Consider the following 20,118-nt stretch of genomic DNA (forward strand, 5'->3'; position numbering starts at 1 on the left):
GGAAGGATCGATACAGCCAGAAAAGCGCGTAGCTGCTTACCCACATGGGAGAATATGGCCGATGGTATTACGTGGCTTAGAATTTCACCATAGAAGTACCGGTATTCTGCATCTAGATCTGAGTTTAATGTACAATAAATATTTTCTACATTACTGAAGCCTACAGCCACAATAATGAATACAAAGTCATTTACAGTTCATCTCTGTATTAAAACTGAACATCATTTGTAAAGGCATAAATTATGATACAGCTCTAATCATAATCAGAATCATCTTTATTTGCCAAGTATGTCCAAAAAACACACAAGGAATTTGTCCCCGGTAGTGGGAGCCGCTCTCGTACGACAACAGACAGTCAATTGACAGAGAACACTTTTGAGACATAAATACATTGACACAAAAACAGTCACTGAGCAATAAAGGGTTGCTAGTTATCTGGTAATGCCATGCTATTTACAATAGTGCAAAAAGATGCAGAGTCCTCGAGCACTTCGAGCAGTTTGAATGACTAATATAGCAATAGTTCGGTGCAATGACCATTGTGCAAAGGGCGCCGAGACTTCAAGGAATGTATGCAGTTTAAAGTAACTAGTCGTGCGATAATCTGGGACAATGTTGATTGTGCAAATGTTGCAGATACTCCTCAGTCAGTGTGCAAATGGGGCAGATGCTACTCTGGCATGAGTGGCCAGTATTGCTCAACAACAGATATGAAAAGAGTGCAGCGTGGTGAGACTACTACAGTGAGAGCACAAGTAACGTATAATTGGCCCCACAGAAATGTGACAACAAACTCAAGACAAAAAAAAAGGCAGCGTGTTGCAATGCAATCGTAGGTTAGCTGTTTAAGAAGTTGATTGCAAGAGGGAAGAAGCTGTTGGAATGTCTGCTAGTTCTAGTTTGCATTGATCGGTGGCGCCTACCTGAGGGAAGGTGACTGGGGTGTGGAGGCTCCGAGAGGATTTTGCACGCTCTTGTCTTAGTTCTGGCAGCGTGCAAGTCCTCAAGGGTGGGTAGAGGGGTACCGACAATCTTTTCAGCAGTTTTGATTGCTTCTGGATCTCATTAATTTGTGTAGCTCGACTGAGTGGTGACCAGTTTCCAACTCATTAAGGAAAGTGATGCCGTCACCTTAAATTAACTTTGGTAATTTAATTTTAATTTGTGACCCTGAACAGAATAACGGGTAGAAGATGACAGATTGTGTAAGTGTGCCTAATGTTGTAGCCAGTGAGTGTATTTTCAATATACATTATTTTCCCAACTAAGGTAATTCAAAGTTAAAGGTAGTTTGCTACACAGTGCTTCGACCTTTCCTATTGACAGCCTGGCCTGTGAGCCTTAATGCAGCTGTAGCCGACGGGCTAAAAGCAACGTGCCTGCTTCTTTCAAAGTGTAAATCAGGAAAATCAGGAAAGCCCTCAGATACTATCAGGTGTCGAGCAGCAAGGCGAATCACACGTAATTTATTGTTTATTGCAGGTATTTCGCAGCTGAGTCAACACTCAGCACAGAAGTGTCCAACAGGATCTGCCTCCACAGAAGACCTGAAAACATCCTGTGCAAAGAGCTATTGTTGAGAAATACATGCTGTTGGTTTGTATGAGCTGTATTTTCTTTTCTTTGTCAGTTACATGCTTCACATATTAATTGCAGTATTCAAAAGCTGGTTTATCGAGCCATGTCTGCAGAAAGACAAGCCATTATTTCCATCATAATGGCTGAGGCTGGATTGTGTCTCTTTGTGGCTGCATGAATGATTGGTTCAGATTGAAAGTGGATCATAACGAGGTATATTTGTCCTTTTCCCAAATGCATAATCCAAAGTATCAAATCTACAATTAAATATTTGCATTACAAATTATGGATCATTATAGTCTTTCAATAATCACATTATGCTGTGTCATTACCAAGTGATGTCAGTTCTCTATCAAAGCATTTCCGAGCCTTGCGGGAAACCTATTAAACATTAACCAGCAGCTATAGTGGCACCTTCTAAGCCTGCACTTTATTGCTGCTGGCTGCATGATATGTTTGGAGTGTACATTAGGCTCTGTGGCTCTGCTCAGTTGTTCAAACGAAAGGTACCATGTGTGTCTATATTGCAATGAAATGCACTCAATTCCTCTGAATATAGCGTCATCGAAAAAGAACAACCATATTTCATACTGTACACAAAGCCTTATAAAAAGCCCAGTTTAATTTGAGGTTCCAGGTGCAATATTACTTAATATTAGCAAATTATATTATTGTAGTTTGTGAAATCTAAGAGAAAATGTGTCTTGCAGCTGCGGTATCTGTTAGAGTCTAATTCAGGTGTCATGCTACTTTTTTCGTATTCGGGTTGCTAAGTTGTCTTTACAGTACTATGTCTTTATGACAGCCAGGACAATATCCAGGTAAAAAGCCCCATTTGTTTACGGTGTTCAACCCAAAATGCATACGCAATGGTGGGGGAAAAAACTGCCCTCAGAGGTTACTGCTTTCTAGCGATATTTTCAATCAGAGGAAAAGGCCAGGATGCAAACAACTGGCTTAGGAAGAAACATGAGATGATTGTTTTCTCACACCGGCTGATTCAGAAGCCATTTTAGCACAGCTAAACATGAAAGCAGACATGCAGTTATGTTTTTAAAATTATTTTTAAGGAAATTTAGGGAAATGCTTTTCTTTGTTGGCTCTGTCTTTTTTTATTAGCTGATGACATTTGACCTCTAAAACTAAAACTGTACTACTCATCATTTGTGGTGTTTGCCTAATTAATGAGGTTTTCAAGAAACAACACTGAATTGAATGTAAACCAAGTTAGGGGTGCCTTAATTTATTAATAAAAAAAAATCACAAAAAAAAAGAAAAGAAATAATACCTTAATAACATACTTGGAAGTACTAATGGCTTAAGCTGACAATGGTACTAAGAGGCAGATCACTGCTACCCAGCAGATAGTCTCTTTTGAGGGTGGACATTTTGTTGACCACTTTAAAGCGAAGGGAGCGCATATTCAGGTCTTCCTCTGAGATGCCATCGAAAAAGAAATCTTCATTGAAGATGGGATTGCGGCTTTTTCGGATGACGGTGCTGCGCTGCTTCTGGACTTTCCCCGGAGCCATTGAGATGCTGACACTGCAGTTAATAATCTTGGGGTCTACGGACAGAGGGTACAGCCCCTCTGCACTGATCAGTCGGACCCTCAGTCTTTGGTTGTCTGGGCAGTACTCTGCGGAGAGTCTCAGGCAGCCGTCCTTCCCTATCGGCACATTTTTCTCTTTCATGACCCGCTCCCTGTGCAGGGTCAAATCCATGGGGAAGATAGTTGGGGGTGCCAGGCTATAACAGCTGGGGAGGCCCTCAGCTAAGCCCTCTGACGTCCTCCTCATCACGTTGGGACTGTTGTCAGTCGAGCTGCCTTCATCTGTGGAGAGGGAATTATTCCTGGACACCATGGCCTTCCTTATGTTCTTCGATAGCAGCAGTTCATGGCTCAGTGCCTTGAAGAGGGACGACTTGGTGGGGCATCTGGTCAGAAGGGGCGAACTGAAAGGAGACGACTCGGTAGAGGAGGTATCGCTGTCCAGAGCCCCCTGCCAGTTGACATTGTGTCCTCTCGGGGAACGTCTGGATGTGAGACTGTTGAGACTAACGGAGGAAGGCGACGACAAGGAGGGTGAGGTGACTTTAGAGCAGGTGGCGGATCGGCTCCTGGGGAGCAGCAGGGGAGAGGAACTTGGATCGGAGTGGAAAAGGGACTCCTTCCTCCTGGTGTGTGGGCTCTCCAGTAAGGTGCAGAAGCCGTAGCAGGTCTGAGCTTTGGCCAAATGGGGGAGGGACAAGGCAGCCTGGCTTTGAGGATCAGCGTTTGTTGTCTCCTCATCACTGCAGGGGCCCTCATCCACGCTCTCCACCTGGATAATATGCGGGTTCAGGAGCTCATGATGCACCACCTCTACCTTTTCGCAGAGGTTCGCTTTGGCAACACGAACAGCTCGGCTGTGGTCCGTATTCTTTAGGTCCGGCGGGGAAGGAATGGTTGGCGGGATGCAGAACTCTGGGATGTTGTCAGGGGTGATGACATTAGGGAAGAGGGAAATTCTTTTGTGTTTGTTCGATTTTTCCCCGAACATGACGTCACCGATCTTGAAGCTGAATTCTGATGATGACATGGGCAGGATGGAGCTCTCCATTGACACACAGATCTTCTCCACCAGCCACATAGATGTGCTAGCAGAATTCTGGAAAGGCTCTACAATCAAAAGAATACCTGTCAGCATACGATTGATATCAAAATAAAATGCAGTACATTATCTAAAATCAAAAACTTTGTGGAAATATTGCCTTACCTTGTTTTATTAAGATACAGATTTCCCTGGGCAGGATTGAGCAAAAGCTCCAGATAAAAGGTCAAAGTGTAGTGAGAAATCTGCAAACGGCGATTTTGAACCTCTGGGTCTGTTTGAGGGAGGCAGACAAGTTAAATCAAGCAAGTGAATGTAAAACACACCCCCTGCACTCTTCCGGCTGGATCCTCCCTCTGTCCTCGGCCCCCGGTTGCCATGGAAACTTCCGAAAGCACAACAGAGCTCCTGTTTTGGCTCTTGTTTGTTTCACAAATATTATAATTTGACCTTGTGTTCAGTGTAAGATCATGACTAGATGAATAAGTGGGATGATTTTGAAATGTGTTTGAGAAGATGCAACTCTCTAGTCCAAACCGGTCTTTGGATGACCTTATACTGATTTAAAGAGTCAACATCTTCTTTGGCTGAAGCACCCTGTGGAGATTCTCCCCCCCCACACACACATCCTTTCAGGATGTGTTTGTTTATAATTCACTGAAGAAATGTGACATATGTTAAATCCTCATGAAGCTACAAAACAAATTTTAAAATAAATAACCAAAAGATTAGAAGAAGCTCACAGTATGATAGAGTCCAGTTCTAAATTACCTGTTGGCATTGCTGACCTACAATCAGTCCCCTCTTACAATTTCAACTAAAAAAAATTTTTTCATTAATGGAATGTTTGTCAATATTACTTTAAAAAAGAAAAATGATGTGCACAACAAAAAACATACAGCAGAGTGTAAATTGAATTTCCTCTTGAGTAGTACAATGAAAAATATTGTGTACTGTGTATTCAGTGACTCCCAACCAGTGTGCTGAGGCGACCAGTTCAGGGTGCACTCCGCCTCTCGCCCGAAGAGAGCTGGGATAGGCTCCAGCAAACCCACGACCCTCGTGAGGAGAAGCGGTACAGAAAATGGATGGATGGACTCACTGGGCTATACTGTATGCAATAAAGATCTCTTGACAATGCTTGCCCTCTTGTGGTGGAAGAGATCATGGTTGTGTTAAACTGAATATTAAAGTTTTCAGTTTTTGTGTTAAACTGAATATTTACATAAAAATGTTGATTTCAGTGTCACGTTTGTCACTGACTGGTGATCAGTGAATTAACATACTGACTCTTCCATGCTTGAACAGGTCTTTGCAAGCATGTATCAAAAACAAGTGGTGAAATGGCTGGATGGAAGTGGAACCTAAACCAAAAACCATGAGTGCAGGTATGAAAACTCCAAAAGGCTTTATGCTTTCAAACAAAACACAAAGGAACAAATGGACAAATTGCACTGGGGCCTTCATAATGCAGCGAGTACAATACGTGGGCATGCTACAATCTGATTGGATGATACAAGGGAGTGTGCCTCAAGAGACCAGGTGAAAATACTGCAGTAAGATAACATGCACAATGTAGAAAGTTGCCTTCCAGGAGCAGTATTTTATGCGTTGTGAGCTCCAAATGTGAATGTCCAAAAAAGTGCATAAAGTGCAATGCCTTGAAATGAGTAGAGCCAGCCATCCATTTTCTATTCCGCATTACAATATTTGAATCACCTATCAGTTTTCAATAGGGCTTGCCCTTATTAGGGTCAAAGGTGAGCCGGAGCCCATCCCACCCTACTGGTCGCCAGACAATCGCAGTATTTTCCAATCAATGGACTGAAATTAGTCACAGGATCTATTGTACCTGTAGTATGTTAGGATAATTTAAAAAAAACATTTCAAAAATACAATTTCTGCTAATAGTCCTGTTGTAGAGTAGGACATTTATTAATTCAATGAAATCTGAGACCAAGAATCCATCATCACGCTGTGTTCTCAGTGTTTAGAAGGCCATGTTAAATATGAATATGTCAATTATTATTTTATTTTTTTTACTCATTATATTCCCAAAACGGGACATTTTGTTTCACACACCACACAGAACCAGTTCACACACACACACAAACACACACACACATTTTGGCGTGCAACAAGAGGTCAGAGTTAGAGTCGTGCAAACATTGCTGCACTTCTTGAGCTGGGCACTTCGGGGTTGGTGCCTTGCACACGGGCACCTCGGCAGTCCCCAGCAACTCTCGTACAACTAGTTTAGCCACCTGACTTTTTGTCTGCGACGGGACTCAAATTGTAACGCTCTGTATCCAAAGCCGAATAGATGAGAAACTGGACCATCCGGATATCCATCCATCCATTTTCAGTGCCGCTTATCCTTTCCAGGGGCTGCTGGACCCTAGCGAAAGGCGGACTACTACGCCCTGGATTGGTCGTCAGCCAGTCGCGGGGAACATATCGAGAAGGACAACCATTCACACTCACGTTCACACCTGGAAACTACTGAACGCACGTTGCCTGGACCAAAGTCAGGCGAATGTACTGCAATCAGTGAGTGCAACCAGAATATTTCTAATCATATAATAACAATTACAAATGATCCTATTTAATAATAACAGTAAAGTATGATTTTTTAATTTTTTTTTTTTTTTTTTTAGTTCTTATGATGAAATTGAAATCAAGGTCAAAAAGCTGGGCGGTATGGAAAAACACAATTCATGATCAATTCCGGCAGGGGGGGGTATACAACCTCTTTAGTATGACTTATCCACCCACTGAGATGCTAAACTGAGGACGCGGTTTGACACATACATCAAATATTCGACTGGTTACCCCGATTTAAAGCTGTTTGTCTGTGTGTGTGTGTGTGTGTGTTTTTTTTTAATGAATCATTTGACTAAAAAAAAAAAGTATTAATTTCCAATCCCTCGTGTCAGCGTTGGAGAAGTGTGACCGGGTTGTACTTCCTGTATGCTGTCACATCTTATATTTGGATGAGCACAGTTTTGGCAGGTGCATTTTATAAAAAAAATTTCTTTCTCCACATTGTGGCAAATATGTGTGGGTGCGTGCATGCATCACGCGACTCATCCTGACTATATTTCAATCTCGCAATGTGTGCCCCATCTCGGTGACGATCGGGCTTTTTAAAAACGAGACGCAAGGATACGTGCTCCTCTTCCTCATCCCCCTTGCATGTGTAGATGAATGAGGAGGGGCTTGATGCTGAGAAGCAGGCAGGCGTGCGTGTGAATGTGCGTGTGTGTGTGTGCGTGATGTGCGTGTCGCTCCGCCGTGAGCTTTCTTGCTTTCAACAAGACGCGGAGCGACATCAGGTAGGAGCTCACCTTAACTCGATTCCGTGGACGGCTCCGATCGGAGGGGTCCGGTGCGTTGTTCTTTTTTTTTTATTTTTTATTTTTTTATTTTTTTTTTATGCAGCACATTTGAGCGCCTGCAGACGACCTCTCCCCGTGCGGAGCGGGCTTTTAATGGCTCACTTCACTGCTCCCAAGCGCGCTCTCGCTTTGGATCTAACATCGCTCCATTAGAATCGCGAAGCCCCTCAAGTGGGTTTCTCCACCAAACTGGAGGACCGTCCGCTTTTGGCACCGCGTGCTAAGAGGAGTATGAGTGACCTACTTGTTTTCTCGTCGCATTTGCAAGTGTCGTCAGTCGTCGGTACGGACAAAACGGGGCTTGCAGCCCTCAGCATCCTCGCTGCCCTGCACAAGAAATGTGTCACGGTTTACTAACTTGGACTTGACCTGGATGCTGTGTTGATCGCAGCTGACATTTTGCCAGTGTAAGGTTGTGGTAGTGGGCGTGCCTGGATGTATCCACTGATGTGAGTGACCAGTGATTTAAGGCGTTTTGGTCAAGTTTGAAAGGTGGCCAGCACCGTGGATTGGTGGTTAGCATGTCTGCTTCACAGCTCTGAGGTACAGTGTTCAAATCTCTGCTCTTGCTTGTGTGGGTTTTCTCCAGTACTCCAGCTTCTTCCTACATTAAAAAAAAAAAAAAAAAAAACATGCATGTTAGGTTCATTGAATACTCAGGGGGGGAAGCCAGTTATGACTGTGAAACCGCATACTGTAATTGTGTAATCGCCTCAGCATATTATTATGCATACTGTATATTGATGGATAAATATTTTGGGACTCCACGTTGGACTGGTGGTTAGCAATCACATCCATCTTAGTCAGAGGTTGGAGGTTGGAGTTTCACCCTATGCTTGTGTGGGGTTTCTCTGCATAGTCTGGCTTCCCCCCACTTTCCAAAAAAATGCCCGGTAGTGTAATTGAAGTCTACACTGTAAATTGTCCATAGGTCTGATTGTGAGTGTAAATGTTTGTTTATATGTGCCTAAATAAGCAGGAATAGGCTCCAGCACACCCGTGACCCTAATGAGGACAAGCGGTATAGAACATGAATGGATGGACTAGCTTTGAAATCACAAGTCCAGAAATTTCTTTCTATCTTTATAAACCTATTGTTCAATTTATTTTATAAAGGGTTTGGGTTGCAAACATCTTTGCAGTGTTTCAGCGCTATTAAAATGAAAGACTATTTTCAATTTTTGGTGAAGAATTAAGCAGGAAACACGAAGTAGGCGCACATGATTTACTTCAGCGGGCCACATAAAAATAGTGTGATGGGCTGTGTCTGGCCCCTCGGCCTTCAGTTTGACACCTGTGTCCTAAATAATCAGAATCAGAATCATCATTATTTTGCCAAGTATGTCTAAAAAACACACAAGGAATTAGTCTCCGGTAGTTGGAGCCACTCTCAGTTAACCACTGTCTAATTAGACTGGATACAACTAAAATACATCAAACTGCTCACCTTTCAATGATCCATGATGTAAGCCTTGCAGTTGACTTCATGCTTTGCTTTTTTTCCTCAGCTGTCATCCATCCATCCATTTTCTGTAACGCTTCTCTCAGGTGAGCCGGAGCCTTTCCCAGCTTACTTTGAGTGAGAGGTGGGGTACACCCTGGAATGGTCTCCAGCCAAACATAGCCTCAACATTCATACAAGAATAATATTTATTCATGTACTGGTAGCCATTTTCAAAGCAGAGTTCCACATATTGCCAGCCATTTTCGAGCATTTTGACTGATCTTTCAAGACCCATAGAATATTGTGTTTTGTGACAGTATAAACACCAAACCTACCAAAAGAAAGAGTCGAGTCTCTGTTTTTCACCAGAAAAAAACCTTGTTTCTAGCTTTTTCGATTCTTTAGTAATCAGCAGTTTGGTTTCACCAAAAACACCGGTTTCTGACCAAAAGGTTTAGAAAACAAGCTTTTTGTTAAAAATGAAAAAAACATCATCCATCCATCAATCCCTCCATCCATTCACAACACCGCTTATCCTGTTCAGCCTATCCGAACTGACTTTGGACGAAAGGTGGACTACACCCTGAACTGGTCGCCAGTCAGTCGCAGGGACAATTCGAAGAGTAAATTTATTTACAGATATACAACTATGAAATGCGCCTTGAGTGGTGTTGAATCACCGCATAGCTCGGGTTGAAAGTCCATGTTTTTTACATCGTTTGTCATTCGCTCCATAAATTGTGCCATCTTTCCTTGTGATCACAACAAACATTTTCTACTACCTACGGCAACTGTAATTATACCATTCATATACATACTCTGTTCGAATGTGCAGTGCCTAAATTTATCTGACTTTCAACGTTTTTGCATTTCTTTCCCTCATAAATGATGTGACGAGCCAAGATTCACCCTTAATCTTATTCTCTTCTACTTAAAAACCGTGATCTCAAAATCCAAAGCAATGCAACGATTGCATACAGGGATTTGCTAGTCAGGGGAGGGCGGAGGGCATTTTGTGGAGAACAATTTTTGTTTAGGGGGGCTGGAGATCGGTTTTAGGGGGTCTAGGACAGTGAACCTCTGCCATTAACCCATATTACCAAATATTTTTCAATATTTGGTGAAGAATTAAGCAGGAAACATGAAGTAGACGCACATGATTTACTTTAGCGGCCCACATAAAAATAGCGTTATGGGCTGTGTCTGGCCCCTAGGCCTTCAGTTTGACACCTGTGCCCTAAATAATCAGAAGCAGAATCATCTTTATTTTGCCAAGTATGTCTAGAAAACCCGGGGCCCCCCACTGAAGCCAGGCCTGGTGGTGGGGCTCGAAGGCGAGCGCCTGGTGGCCGGGCCTGCACCCATGGGGCCCGGCCGGGCACAGCCCGAAAGGGTAACGTGGTTCCCCCTTCCCATGGGCTCACCACCTGTGGGAGGGGCCACAGGGGTCGGGTGCAGTGTGAGCTGGGCGGTGGCCGAAGGCAGGGACCTTGGCGATCCGATCCCCGGCTACAGAAGCTGGCTCTAGGGACGTGGAATGTCACCTCTCTGGCAGGGAAGGAGCCCGAGCTGGTGTGTGAGGTCGAGAAGTTCCGACTAGATATAGTCGGACTCGCCTCCACACACAGCTTGGGCTCTGGTACCAGTCCTCTCGAGAGGAGTTGGACTCTCTTCCACTCTGGAGTTGCCCACGGTGAGAGGTGCCGAGCAGGTGTGGGTATACTTATTGCCCCCCGGTTCGGCGCCTGTACGTTGGGGTTCACCCAGGTGTACGAGAGAGTAGCCTCCCTCCGCCTTCGGGTGGGGGGACGGGTCCTGACTGTTGTTTGTGCCTATGCACCAAACAGCAGTTCAGAGTACCCACCCTTTTTGGAGTCCTTGGAGGGGGTGCTGGAGAGCGCTCCCGCTGGAGACTCCATTGTTCTCTTGGGGAACTTCAATGCTCACGTGGGCAATGACAGTGGAAGGGCATGATTGGGAGGAACGACCCCCCCCGATCAGAACCCGAGCAGTGTTCTGTTATTGGACTTCTGTGCTCGTCACGGATTGTCCATAACGAACACCATGTTCAAGCATAAGGGTGTCCACACGTGCACTTGGCACCGCCCGGAGTTCCTAAAGGCTCTGGATGTTGTGGGGCTGTCCTGGTTGACACGCCTCTGCAACATCGCGTGGACATCGGGGACAGTGGCTCTGGATTGGCAGACTGGGGTGGTGGTCCCCCTTTTTAAGAAGGGGGACCGGAGGAGCTGTTCCAACTACAGGGGGATCACACTGCTCAGCCTCCCTGGTGAGGTCTATTCAGGGGTGCTGGAGAGGAGAGTCCGTCGGGAAGTCGAATCTCAGATTCAGGAGGAGCAGTGTGGTTTTCGTCCTGGCCGTGGAACAGTGGACCAGCTCTACACCCTCGGCAGGGTCCTCGAGGGTGCATGGGAGTTTGCCCAACCAGTCTACATGTGTTTTGTGGACTTGGAGAAGGCGTTCGACCGTGTCCCTCGGGGAGTCCTGTGGAGGGTGCTTCGGGATTATGGGGTACCGAACCCCCTGATACGGGCTGTTCGGTCCCTGTACGACCGGAGTCAGAGTTTGGTCCGCATATCCGGCAGTAAGTCGGACTCGTTCCCGGTGAGGGTTGGACTCCGCCAAGGCTGCCCTTTGTCGCCGATTCTGTTCATAACTTTTATGGACAGAATTTCTAGGCGCATCCAAGGTGTAGAGGGGGTCCGGTTTGGTGGCCTCAGTATTGCATCTCTGCTTTTTGCTGATGATGTGGTTCTGTTGGCTTCATCAATCCGTGAGCTCCAACTCTCACTGGAGCAGTTCGCAGCCGAGTGTGAAGCGGCTGGGATGAGAATCAGCACCTCCAAATCTGAGACCATGCTCCTCAGTCGGAAAAGGGTGGCATGCCCTCTCCAGGTCGGGAATGAGATCCTGCTCCAAGTGGAGTTCAAGTATCTTGGGGTCTTGTGCACGAATGAGGGAAGAATGGCTCGACAGGCGGATCGGTGCAGCGTCTGCAGTGATGCAGACTTTGTATCGGTCCGTTGTGGTAAAGAAGGAGCTAAGCCGAAAGGCGAAGCTCTCAATTTACCGGTCGATCTTCGTTCCTACCCTCACCTATGATCATGGGCTGTGGGTCGTGACCGAAAGAACAAGATCCCGGATACAAGCGGCCGAAATGAGTTTCCTCCGCAGGGTGTCCGGGCTCTCCCTTAGAGATAGGGTGAGAAGCTCAGTCATCCGGGAGGATCTCAGAGTAGAGCCGCTGCTCCTCCGCATTGCGAGGAGCCAGATGAGGTGGCTGGGGCATCTGATTTGGATGCCTCCCGGACGCCTCCCTGTTGAGGTGTTCCGGGCACGTCCCACCGGGAGGAGACCCCGGGGACGACCCAGGACACGCTGGAGAGACTACGTCCTTCGGCTGGCCTGGGAACGCCTCGGGATCCCCCTGGAAGAGCTGGATGAAGTAGCTGGGGAGAGGGAAGTCTGGGCGTCCCTGCTAAAGCTACTGCCCCCACGACCCGACCCGGATAAGCGGTAGAAAATGGATGGATGGATGGATGGATGTCCAGAAAACACACAAGGAATTTGTTTCCGGTAGTTGGAGCCACTCTAGTACGACAACAGAGGTTAAGATCGTTGCCTGCCACTGTGGGTACCCTGGTTCAAGTCACCAACAGGCAGAAGAATGTGGGCAAAAAACAAACGTCAGAGCTTGAGAGGTTATGGCAACCAGGGATCCATGGATCTGGTGCCCTTGAGCAAGACAGCAATATCCCAGGTGCTTAAAGTGGCCCCCTTCTTCAGTGTGTGTCACTAATAACGTGTTATTGCTGTGTCCACTCCTGAGTCAAATGCAGAGGAAAAAAAATATGATTATTTTTATCAACATTGTTATATTTTAAAAAATAATAAAATAAAAGCAGTAGCAATGCTCCAGTCACGAACGGATCGCTGCGATTACGCATGGTCCTCTTCCGCACAGAGACGTGTCCATGCATTGAGCCACTTTGATTGGCGGCAAATGAAGTCGGCTGGAGACACATCCACAGTGGTGCAGCCTTCCCATTCTTGGATTTGCAGGGGTTTGCTGGTCTACGAAATTACCAACACCGGTCTAATACACCCCTGTCACACAGTTACGCTGCCAGCCACCCCGGATTTACGCCTGTCAAGGAAATAGGACCCTAAAACTCAACAGAGCTGACTTTGCTGTCATTCCATTATTGTCAACTTAGTGTCGCCGACGACATACTGTACTGAGCAGCCGGGACAGACCTGAGAGTGGTGTACCACATTTGTCGCAGTAAGTTTCACTTTGGTTCTATCGTCAAGTACATGTATCATCACATTTTTCGCATTTGTTGTCAGTAGTACCTTTATGCTGGAGCATTAAAAAAAACATGAAAAACAAAGAAAAAGCACACTTGTGGACTTTAGTTCTCTGGCCTATACATTGGTCCGTTCGCAACTTGTATGACCTTTAGTGTGTTGAAATTCGGAGCTTTCAATGTATTCTTGTTTTATGGAATTGCTACGTAAGGGTAGCTTACTATGCCAGACTCCACTGACCATGCATTATCCTGTCATGACATTCATTTGGCAGCTATGTTTGACTGAAAAATGCCCCCCCCCCCCCCCCTTCCTCTGCTGCGACGTCATCTCCTGGATATCCAGGGTCAGCTCACGGATACTAGGGATGTGGGGGCGATAAAAAGTAAAATGTGGTGTGTTTTACCCGAGTGACGCAACTAAGGAAGATCACGCTGTCTCAGCAGGATGCAGACAGCTGCGACTCCGATAGCTTTAAGGCTCCGGATCCTGGGTGGGAGGACGCTTTGCAAAAAGGCTGTCCCTCAGTGATACTGTATGTCTTCTGGATAGAAGCTACCACACCATGTAGGACTAGGACTAATGTGGAACTTCTACAGCAGCATAGTGAACAAATCTTAAAAAAGACATAACCTCTATTTGAACCATTTTGTGTTGCTAAAACAATGTTATATTTGTGCTCCATTATCAAGCCGCAGTAACTTAATTAAAACACTAATGTACTACCCATCTGTGATCATTATTTTGCTGGACCATATGCCTGGAGATAAAATTAGGTAAAACTGCACAATGTAATGATCTAATATTTTGCCTTGTGTAGACGAATAGAGTCAGCAGCTGATTATTAGAAACAGCTTTCGGCATGATGTAATGCACTACACTACTAACACTGCAAACTGAAATCCCACCATCTTGTTATACATTCTGCCAGTGTCAATTAAAACGAAGCATTATCATCTGGTAGTGCATCTCAGACTGTGAAGATGTACCTGCTAAAGTGGCTGGTGAGTGTAGTGACAGAATACCATCCCCATACATCTCTTACTGAAAATGGAGAGAATCAGTTTACCTAAAATGCATGCACAGTACATGGGCTGTAACTATACCAGGGGAAAACTGCATTGGCATGTGTCTGTAGTTTGCGGAATAGGAAATTGTCAAAATGTGACCACAAATATTACTGAGATGGAGCTCTGCTGTAAAGCTTTTCCACAACCTCTTTACTATAATTGAAATGAGCGGCATTGTCAGTAGGATTAATGTATAGATGTCCCATCTATAAATAACAGATGTGCTGTGTGTGCATGTACTGCATGTAATATATGTTTGCTTTTCTGCCAGAGCAAGGACACAATGTGTGCGCTTCTAAATCTAATTTTATTGAAATCATAAAGCACGGTGAATCAGTGCTTGGCCACAGCACCCGCACACAGGTTCACTTGCAATGTTCAGTCAGTTCCTTTGCACAAAACCCTAGATGCTATTCACAGGTATCAAGGTTATACAGTGGTTACGGAAATTATTTAGGCACCCTTAAATTTTTCACTGTTATATTGCAGCCATTTGCTAAAATCATTTAAATAATTTTTTTCCCTCATTCATGTACACACAGCACCCCATATTGATGGAAAAATTTTATTGTTGAAATCTTTGCTGATGTATTAAAAAAGAAATATCACACAGCCATAAGTATTCAGACCCTTTGCCGTTACACTCATATATTTAACTCGGGTGCTGTCCATTTCATCTCATCATCCTTGAAATGGTTCTACACCGTCATTGGAGTCCAGCTGTGTTTGATTATACTGATTGGACGTGATTAGGAAAGTCACACACCTGTCTGTATAAGACCTTACAGCTCACAGTGCATGTCAGAGAAAATGAGAATCAGGAGGTCAAAGGAACTGCCTGAAGAGCTCAGAGACAGAATTGTGGCGAGGCACAGATCTGGACAAGGTTACAAAAAATTTTCTGCTGGACTTAAGGTTCCTAAGAGCACAGTGGCCTCCACAATCGTGAAATGGAAGAGGTTTGGGACGACCAGAACCCTTCCAAGAGCTGGCCGTCCGGCCAAACTGGGCAATTGGGGGAGAAGAGCCTTGGTGAGAGAGGTAAAGAAGAACCCAAAGATCACTGTGGTTGAGCTCCAGAGATGCAGTCAGGAGATGGGAGAAAGTTCGAGAACGTCAACCATTTTAGCAAATGGCTGCAATATAACAAAGAGTGAAAAATTTAAGGTGGTCTGAATACTTTCAGTACTCACTGTAAATCTAACGTCTGCAACTGTAAAGAAGTCTAGTTTAAAGTGACAGTTGTTGTGACAGTGGTCATTGCGACATTGCCAGTTATCTAAGATTTGTTAGGTGTTCATTTAGTTCACGTGCACTACGTTGTGGTAGTGGTTAGCACGTCTGCCTCACAAGAGTTCACGTTGTGAATCTCGGCTCAGTCCCTGCTGTGTGGAGTTTGCATGTTCTCCTTGTGCTTGAGTGGGTTTTCTCTGGGTCGTCCAGCTTCCTTTATTTAAAAAATATGCATGTTAGGTTATTTTTCCATATGTACCCTGCGATTGACTTACGACCGGTCCATGGTGTACCCCGCATCTCACCCAAAATCAGCTGTGATAGGCTCCAGTTGACATGTGACCCTAATGAGGACAAGCAATGTCGAAAATGGATGGCTGGATTTAGTTTACATAGTTGTTTTGCTCTCAAAATAATTCCGTAAGATGTCATGTAAAAAATTGTTCAGTGTTGATACAATATAGTGGTTTTTCTTTGTTTTTTTAAAAGGACTTTCTGCTAAATTATTGTGGAAAAAGCCCAGCACACTTCTATGTATGTAATATAATATATGAATATTATATGTATATATAATGTTGTAATAAAAGAAATAGCTAATGTTTTCCAAATAGACACCAACTATTATTCTGCTCAGCTCATTAGAACGTGATTGTCCTCTCAACTGTTGCGCCATCATCATCTGGTTGGAATTCCTCAGGATATTCAGCTGGAGGGTGGGAAGTAAGCTTCTTCTTCTTTTCTTTTCTTTTTATTTTTTAAATGTATTTAGTTTTAGGAGTCACTGGAGAATGTGATTGTTGAACCATATTTAATGCATGAGCGTGTAGGAGGTGGGAACTCAAACACACCCCATGCTGTCGACGTGACCCCGGCTTTATGTTTACAGCTTAAATAGATCTGTCCTGTGTTGTTTTCTCGCTGCTGTCTCTGCAATCACTTCTGGGCCTGGCCTTCTTCCAGATCTTTCCCCACACAACACCGGTTAGACGTATAGACGCAGGCGGCCGTTCTCTCTCTCCCATTGCTCCATCAATCGGAATTCATGATTTCCTGTGTATTTCCCAGCAGATAGATGTGGCAGGTAGTCAATGTAGGGGGGAATTTATTGCACATGGGTCATTTTGTTTTTATTAGCAACCTCTCCCTGCCTTCCGATTTAAAGAATGGTCTCATTTGTAATTAAAGATGGTTGTTGGATTGCATTAAAATGAAAGCAGATTGGATTTTCTGTTTTAAACGAAATAGAGAAAAAGAAAATATTTCTGGATTGGCCAGAACAGTGGTGAAATGGTTAGCACTGCTGCTTCACTGTTCAAATCTGTCTGCTGGACAAAAAGTGTCCAGCTCGGACAAAACTGTCGAGGTTTCTGCTCGTTCAGTCAGCGTTTATTCTTCCATTGTTCTGTTGCTCGTGTTTCTGTTTTCAGTTCTGCCTTCCTGCAAGTCCTGGGAGTTAATTGTTAATTGGGGAGTCCACATGGCAATTATTTTACACAGTACCACTGATGGGTGGATATGTCACTAATACATTGTGTTTTTTGGTTGTTTTTTTAAATTTAACCTTTATTCATCCAGGAAAGGCACTTGAGAGCAGATTAGCATTTGCAATGCTGACCTGGCTGCAGACAGCAGAGAACGGGCTGGATCTAGTATTGTTCGGTTGTGCGGGGACTAATGTTTATGGTTACCTCCCACCTTCTTGCACGCTCTGACCGTACCTTCATTGGCTGACTTCATTCACTGCTCAATGGACTGTCTTCATCAGTTTTACCCAATCCCAACCTTTATTGAGCCAACGTACATATTTCATATTAGAAAAAAAGCACACTGAACACTACCAAACAAAATGTCACAATAAGTGGATACACAGGTTAATTGCATTTCTTCTACCATCTCGTAGAAGAGCATTTAGTTGTTCTGCCTGTCACTAAACGTCGATGGCATAGATAAATAATTTTGGGACCAATTAAGTGAAATTGAATTTCCCACAACAAACCTCATGATCTCTTTCTCGGCATGCTAATGTGGTTAGGAATCCCTGGTTTACATTACCTTCTGGATGAGTTTTTGCATTGCAAAGAAAAAGCGTCGAAGTCACCCCTTTTTTGCATTAAAACAAGATAGTCTGCTGGCACAAGAATAAAATATATTTTATTATTTGAATTTATGCAAGAAGTTGAACAACAAAATGTGAAGACACCTCCCTTAAAAATGATTTACTACGCCTCCCAGTATTTACTGCACATGTCGTCTAAAAGGATGCGGCAGTGCTGGTGTTACATTAGCACAATGCAGAAGTAGGTCATTAGATGTGTGGTGTGGTTCAGGACAGCAGAACTTGCCCAGCCTGTGGCGCTTCTCATCAGCCGGTCAGATGGGAGGGCAGTGTGAGTACGCAGACGACAGGTTGTCTACGTCACCGTCCTCAACACGGGCCGTGGGCCTAAAGTGGGTTAGTAGACTCACAGCTAATGCACATTACTGAATGTTCCCCCAGCGGCAGATGTCAGTTTAAATAAATAGCAATCTACTTTTTTCATGGCTGGATGCTCTTAGCTATAAATATTTACATAAATATTTGTGCATTTATCAAAATGGTGGTATATTTCGTTAAGTTTATTGCATAGTTGACTACAATTTAGCCAAGAGAGTTGATGTGGTATATATGATGGCAGTTTCTCATGTGCGGTTGTGACAAATGTTACGATAACATTTATTTAGACCTACAATTGAATTTCATCACGATTGTAATGAATGACAGTTTATTTATTTGTTCTGAAGAATTCATTCATTTAAAAAAATGAAGAAACTCATTTTTGATGTATTTAATTTGTTGAATGAAATGAATGCGGGAGGGAAAAATCTGTGTTTTCGAAGATGCATTATGCAGAGTACTGAAGACAGGAGCATGCACCTCCACTTTGAAGCAAACTGATGATCAGCATTACAGATCATGTGATGTCTGCTAAAAATCATGTGATAGCCTGAGGAGGGAGCCCGTGTTGAGTGGCGGAACCAAAGCCCCTTTGTCTCAGACATGTTTGTGCACTCCAAATTGAATGATTGCTAATAAGAAGGATGTTGGCCGTTTCGTTTGCACTTGCACTTGGGGATGTAATGTATGCTTTTCTGTTTGAGTCAATACTTTCTCGTTGTGTTTTGTCTTTTTCAGCACAAACGGTCGCTGCAGGTCTTGTTCGTTACACTGAACATTTAATCACCTGGTGTTCTTTATTCTGGTATAATGACTGCCTATGCATGGTGAATAATGTCTGGAGCGATGCTCGAAACATGATCTTCTTGGTTACTGTCTGAAGGAGACTCATCCAATTCGTTCTGAAATGAGAAGTGTAATTCCAAATACCTGTATTACACAGGTATATGTTCTGGCAAAGGCTTTGATGGGCTTGTCCCCTTCATTAGCATGGCAAATGCTTCACAGGCTTAACGGAGTCTCTGAAGAATACCACAAGAATCAAAGGTTGGTGACATGGGCAGCGATGATCGCTCGTGATTGATCCACATCCGTGGTACGTCACATACAAATCTGACCACGAGGGCTGTGTTAGCACAGCACAACAAGTTACTTGAAAACACAAATGTTTGTACTGTTGACGCCAGAGACAGGAATCATCTTCATAAATTAAGTGAGTGTTCAAAATGACGCCCTCACAACTCACTGCAAGGCATTAGAATTACAGTGAATGATATAAAATATCAATTTACGACTAACAAATGAACTATCTGAAAATCCTAACATACTATCCAGATTATCATTAAGAACATCCACAAATGGATCAATTTGAAACAAGGTTACACCTACCTAAAGGCAATTTTCCCTGCATGTGGCAACTGCAATTATTGTGAGAATATGGTCAAAATGATGTATTTGCGTAAAGATGCACACTTTAAACAATTTCATTAATTGTAACACAACTGGTGTCGTATATCGATTGGAATATCCTTATGGCTGCTTTTACACAAGCCTTACTAAAAGGAGGTTAAGCGACAGGGTAGCTGAACATATGTAAGCTATTAGTATGGGAACCATAAAGATGCGAAACATAGGAGGGACTCCACCCTAATAGTAGTGAATACTCAAGCTATTGACCTTAGTGCCAGTGTTTCTTGTGATTTTGACCCTTCTTGTGATCACAGTCAATCATGATTTGTTTCTGAATAGATTAGACCTTCTTATGATTGTTTACTGTACCTGTTGACCAATTTACACGGCTGTACACATAATTTTATATGTGCCACTAACTTATTCATAATTTACCTTTGATAAATATTGTGCACATATATTCACATGGTAAAATTGTTGGAATTGGCAAAAATATTTCCAATGTTGGATTTGCAATGTTTTTTTTTTGTCTTGTTAAAAATCATCTACTGCTGACAGTGATGATATTGGGCATTATTTGTGGCTTACAGAAATGTGTGAATGTGTCAGAAGTGACACACTTGAC

The 20,118-nt window shown here is 43.8% G+C and overlaps 2 protein-coding genes across 2 annotated transcripts in view; one reads left to right on the plus strand and one right to left on the minus strand.

The window, feature by feature from the left end:
- Positions 1–2,888: 2,888 nt before the first annotated feature.
- On the minus strand, positions 2,889–7,991 carry c2cd4a (C2 calcium dependent domain containing 4A). The gene is made up of 3 exons (XM_061678112.1): positions 7,520–7,991; positions 4,338–4,446; positions 2,889–4,240 (listed from the first exon to the last, which is right to left on the minus strand). Exon 3 carries the CDS (start codon positions 4,209–4,211, stop codon positions 2,889–2,891), a length of 1,323 nt encoding a protein of 440 aa, XP_061534096.1. The 5' UTR covers positions 4,212–4,240; positions 4,338–4,446; positions 7,520–7,991.
- tln2b (talin 2b) overlaps positions 7,424–20,118 on the plus strand; it is a 110,394-nt gene continuing 97,699 nt past the window's right edge. Inside the window, exon 1 of the mRNA XM_061678107.1 lies at positions 7,424–7,507. The gene's annotated coding sequence lies outside the window, so the exon portion shown is untranslated. The remainder of the gene's footprint in view (positions 7,508–20,118) is intronic.

The sequence above is a fragment of the Phycodurus eques genome, chromosome 5 (genome assembly GCF_024500275.1).
Source record: "Phycodurus eques isolate BA_2022a chromosome 5, UOR_Pequ_1.1, whole genome shotgun sequence".
Classification (NCBI taxonomy): Eukaryota; Metazoa; Chordata; class Actinopteri; order Syngnathiformes; family Syngnathidae; genus Phycodurus; species Phycodurus eques.

Bases quoted from the DNA above. Each gene is read 5' to 3' on its own strand.
- c2cd4a (XM_061678112.1), bottom strand. From the start codon at position 4,211: ATGTGGCTGGTGGAGAAGATCTGTGTGTCAATGGAGAGCTCCATCCTG.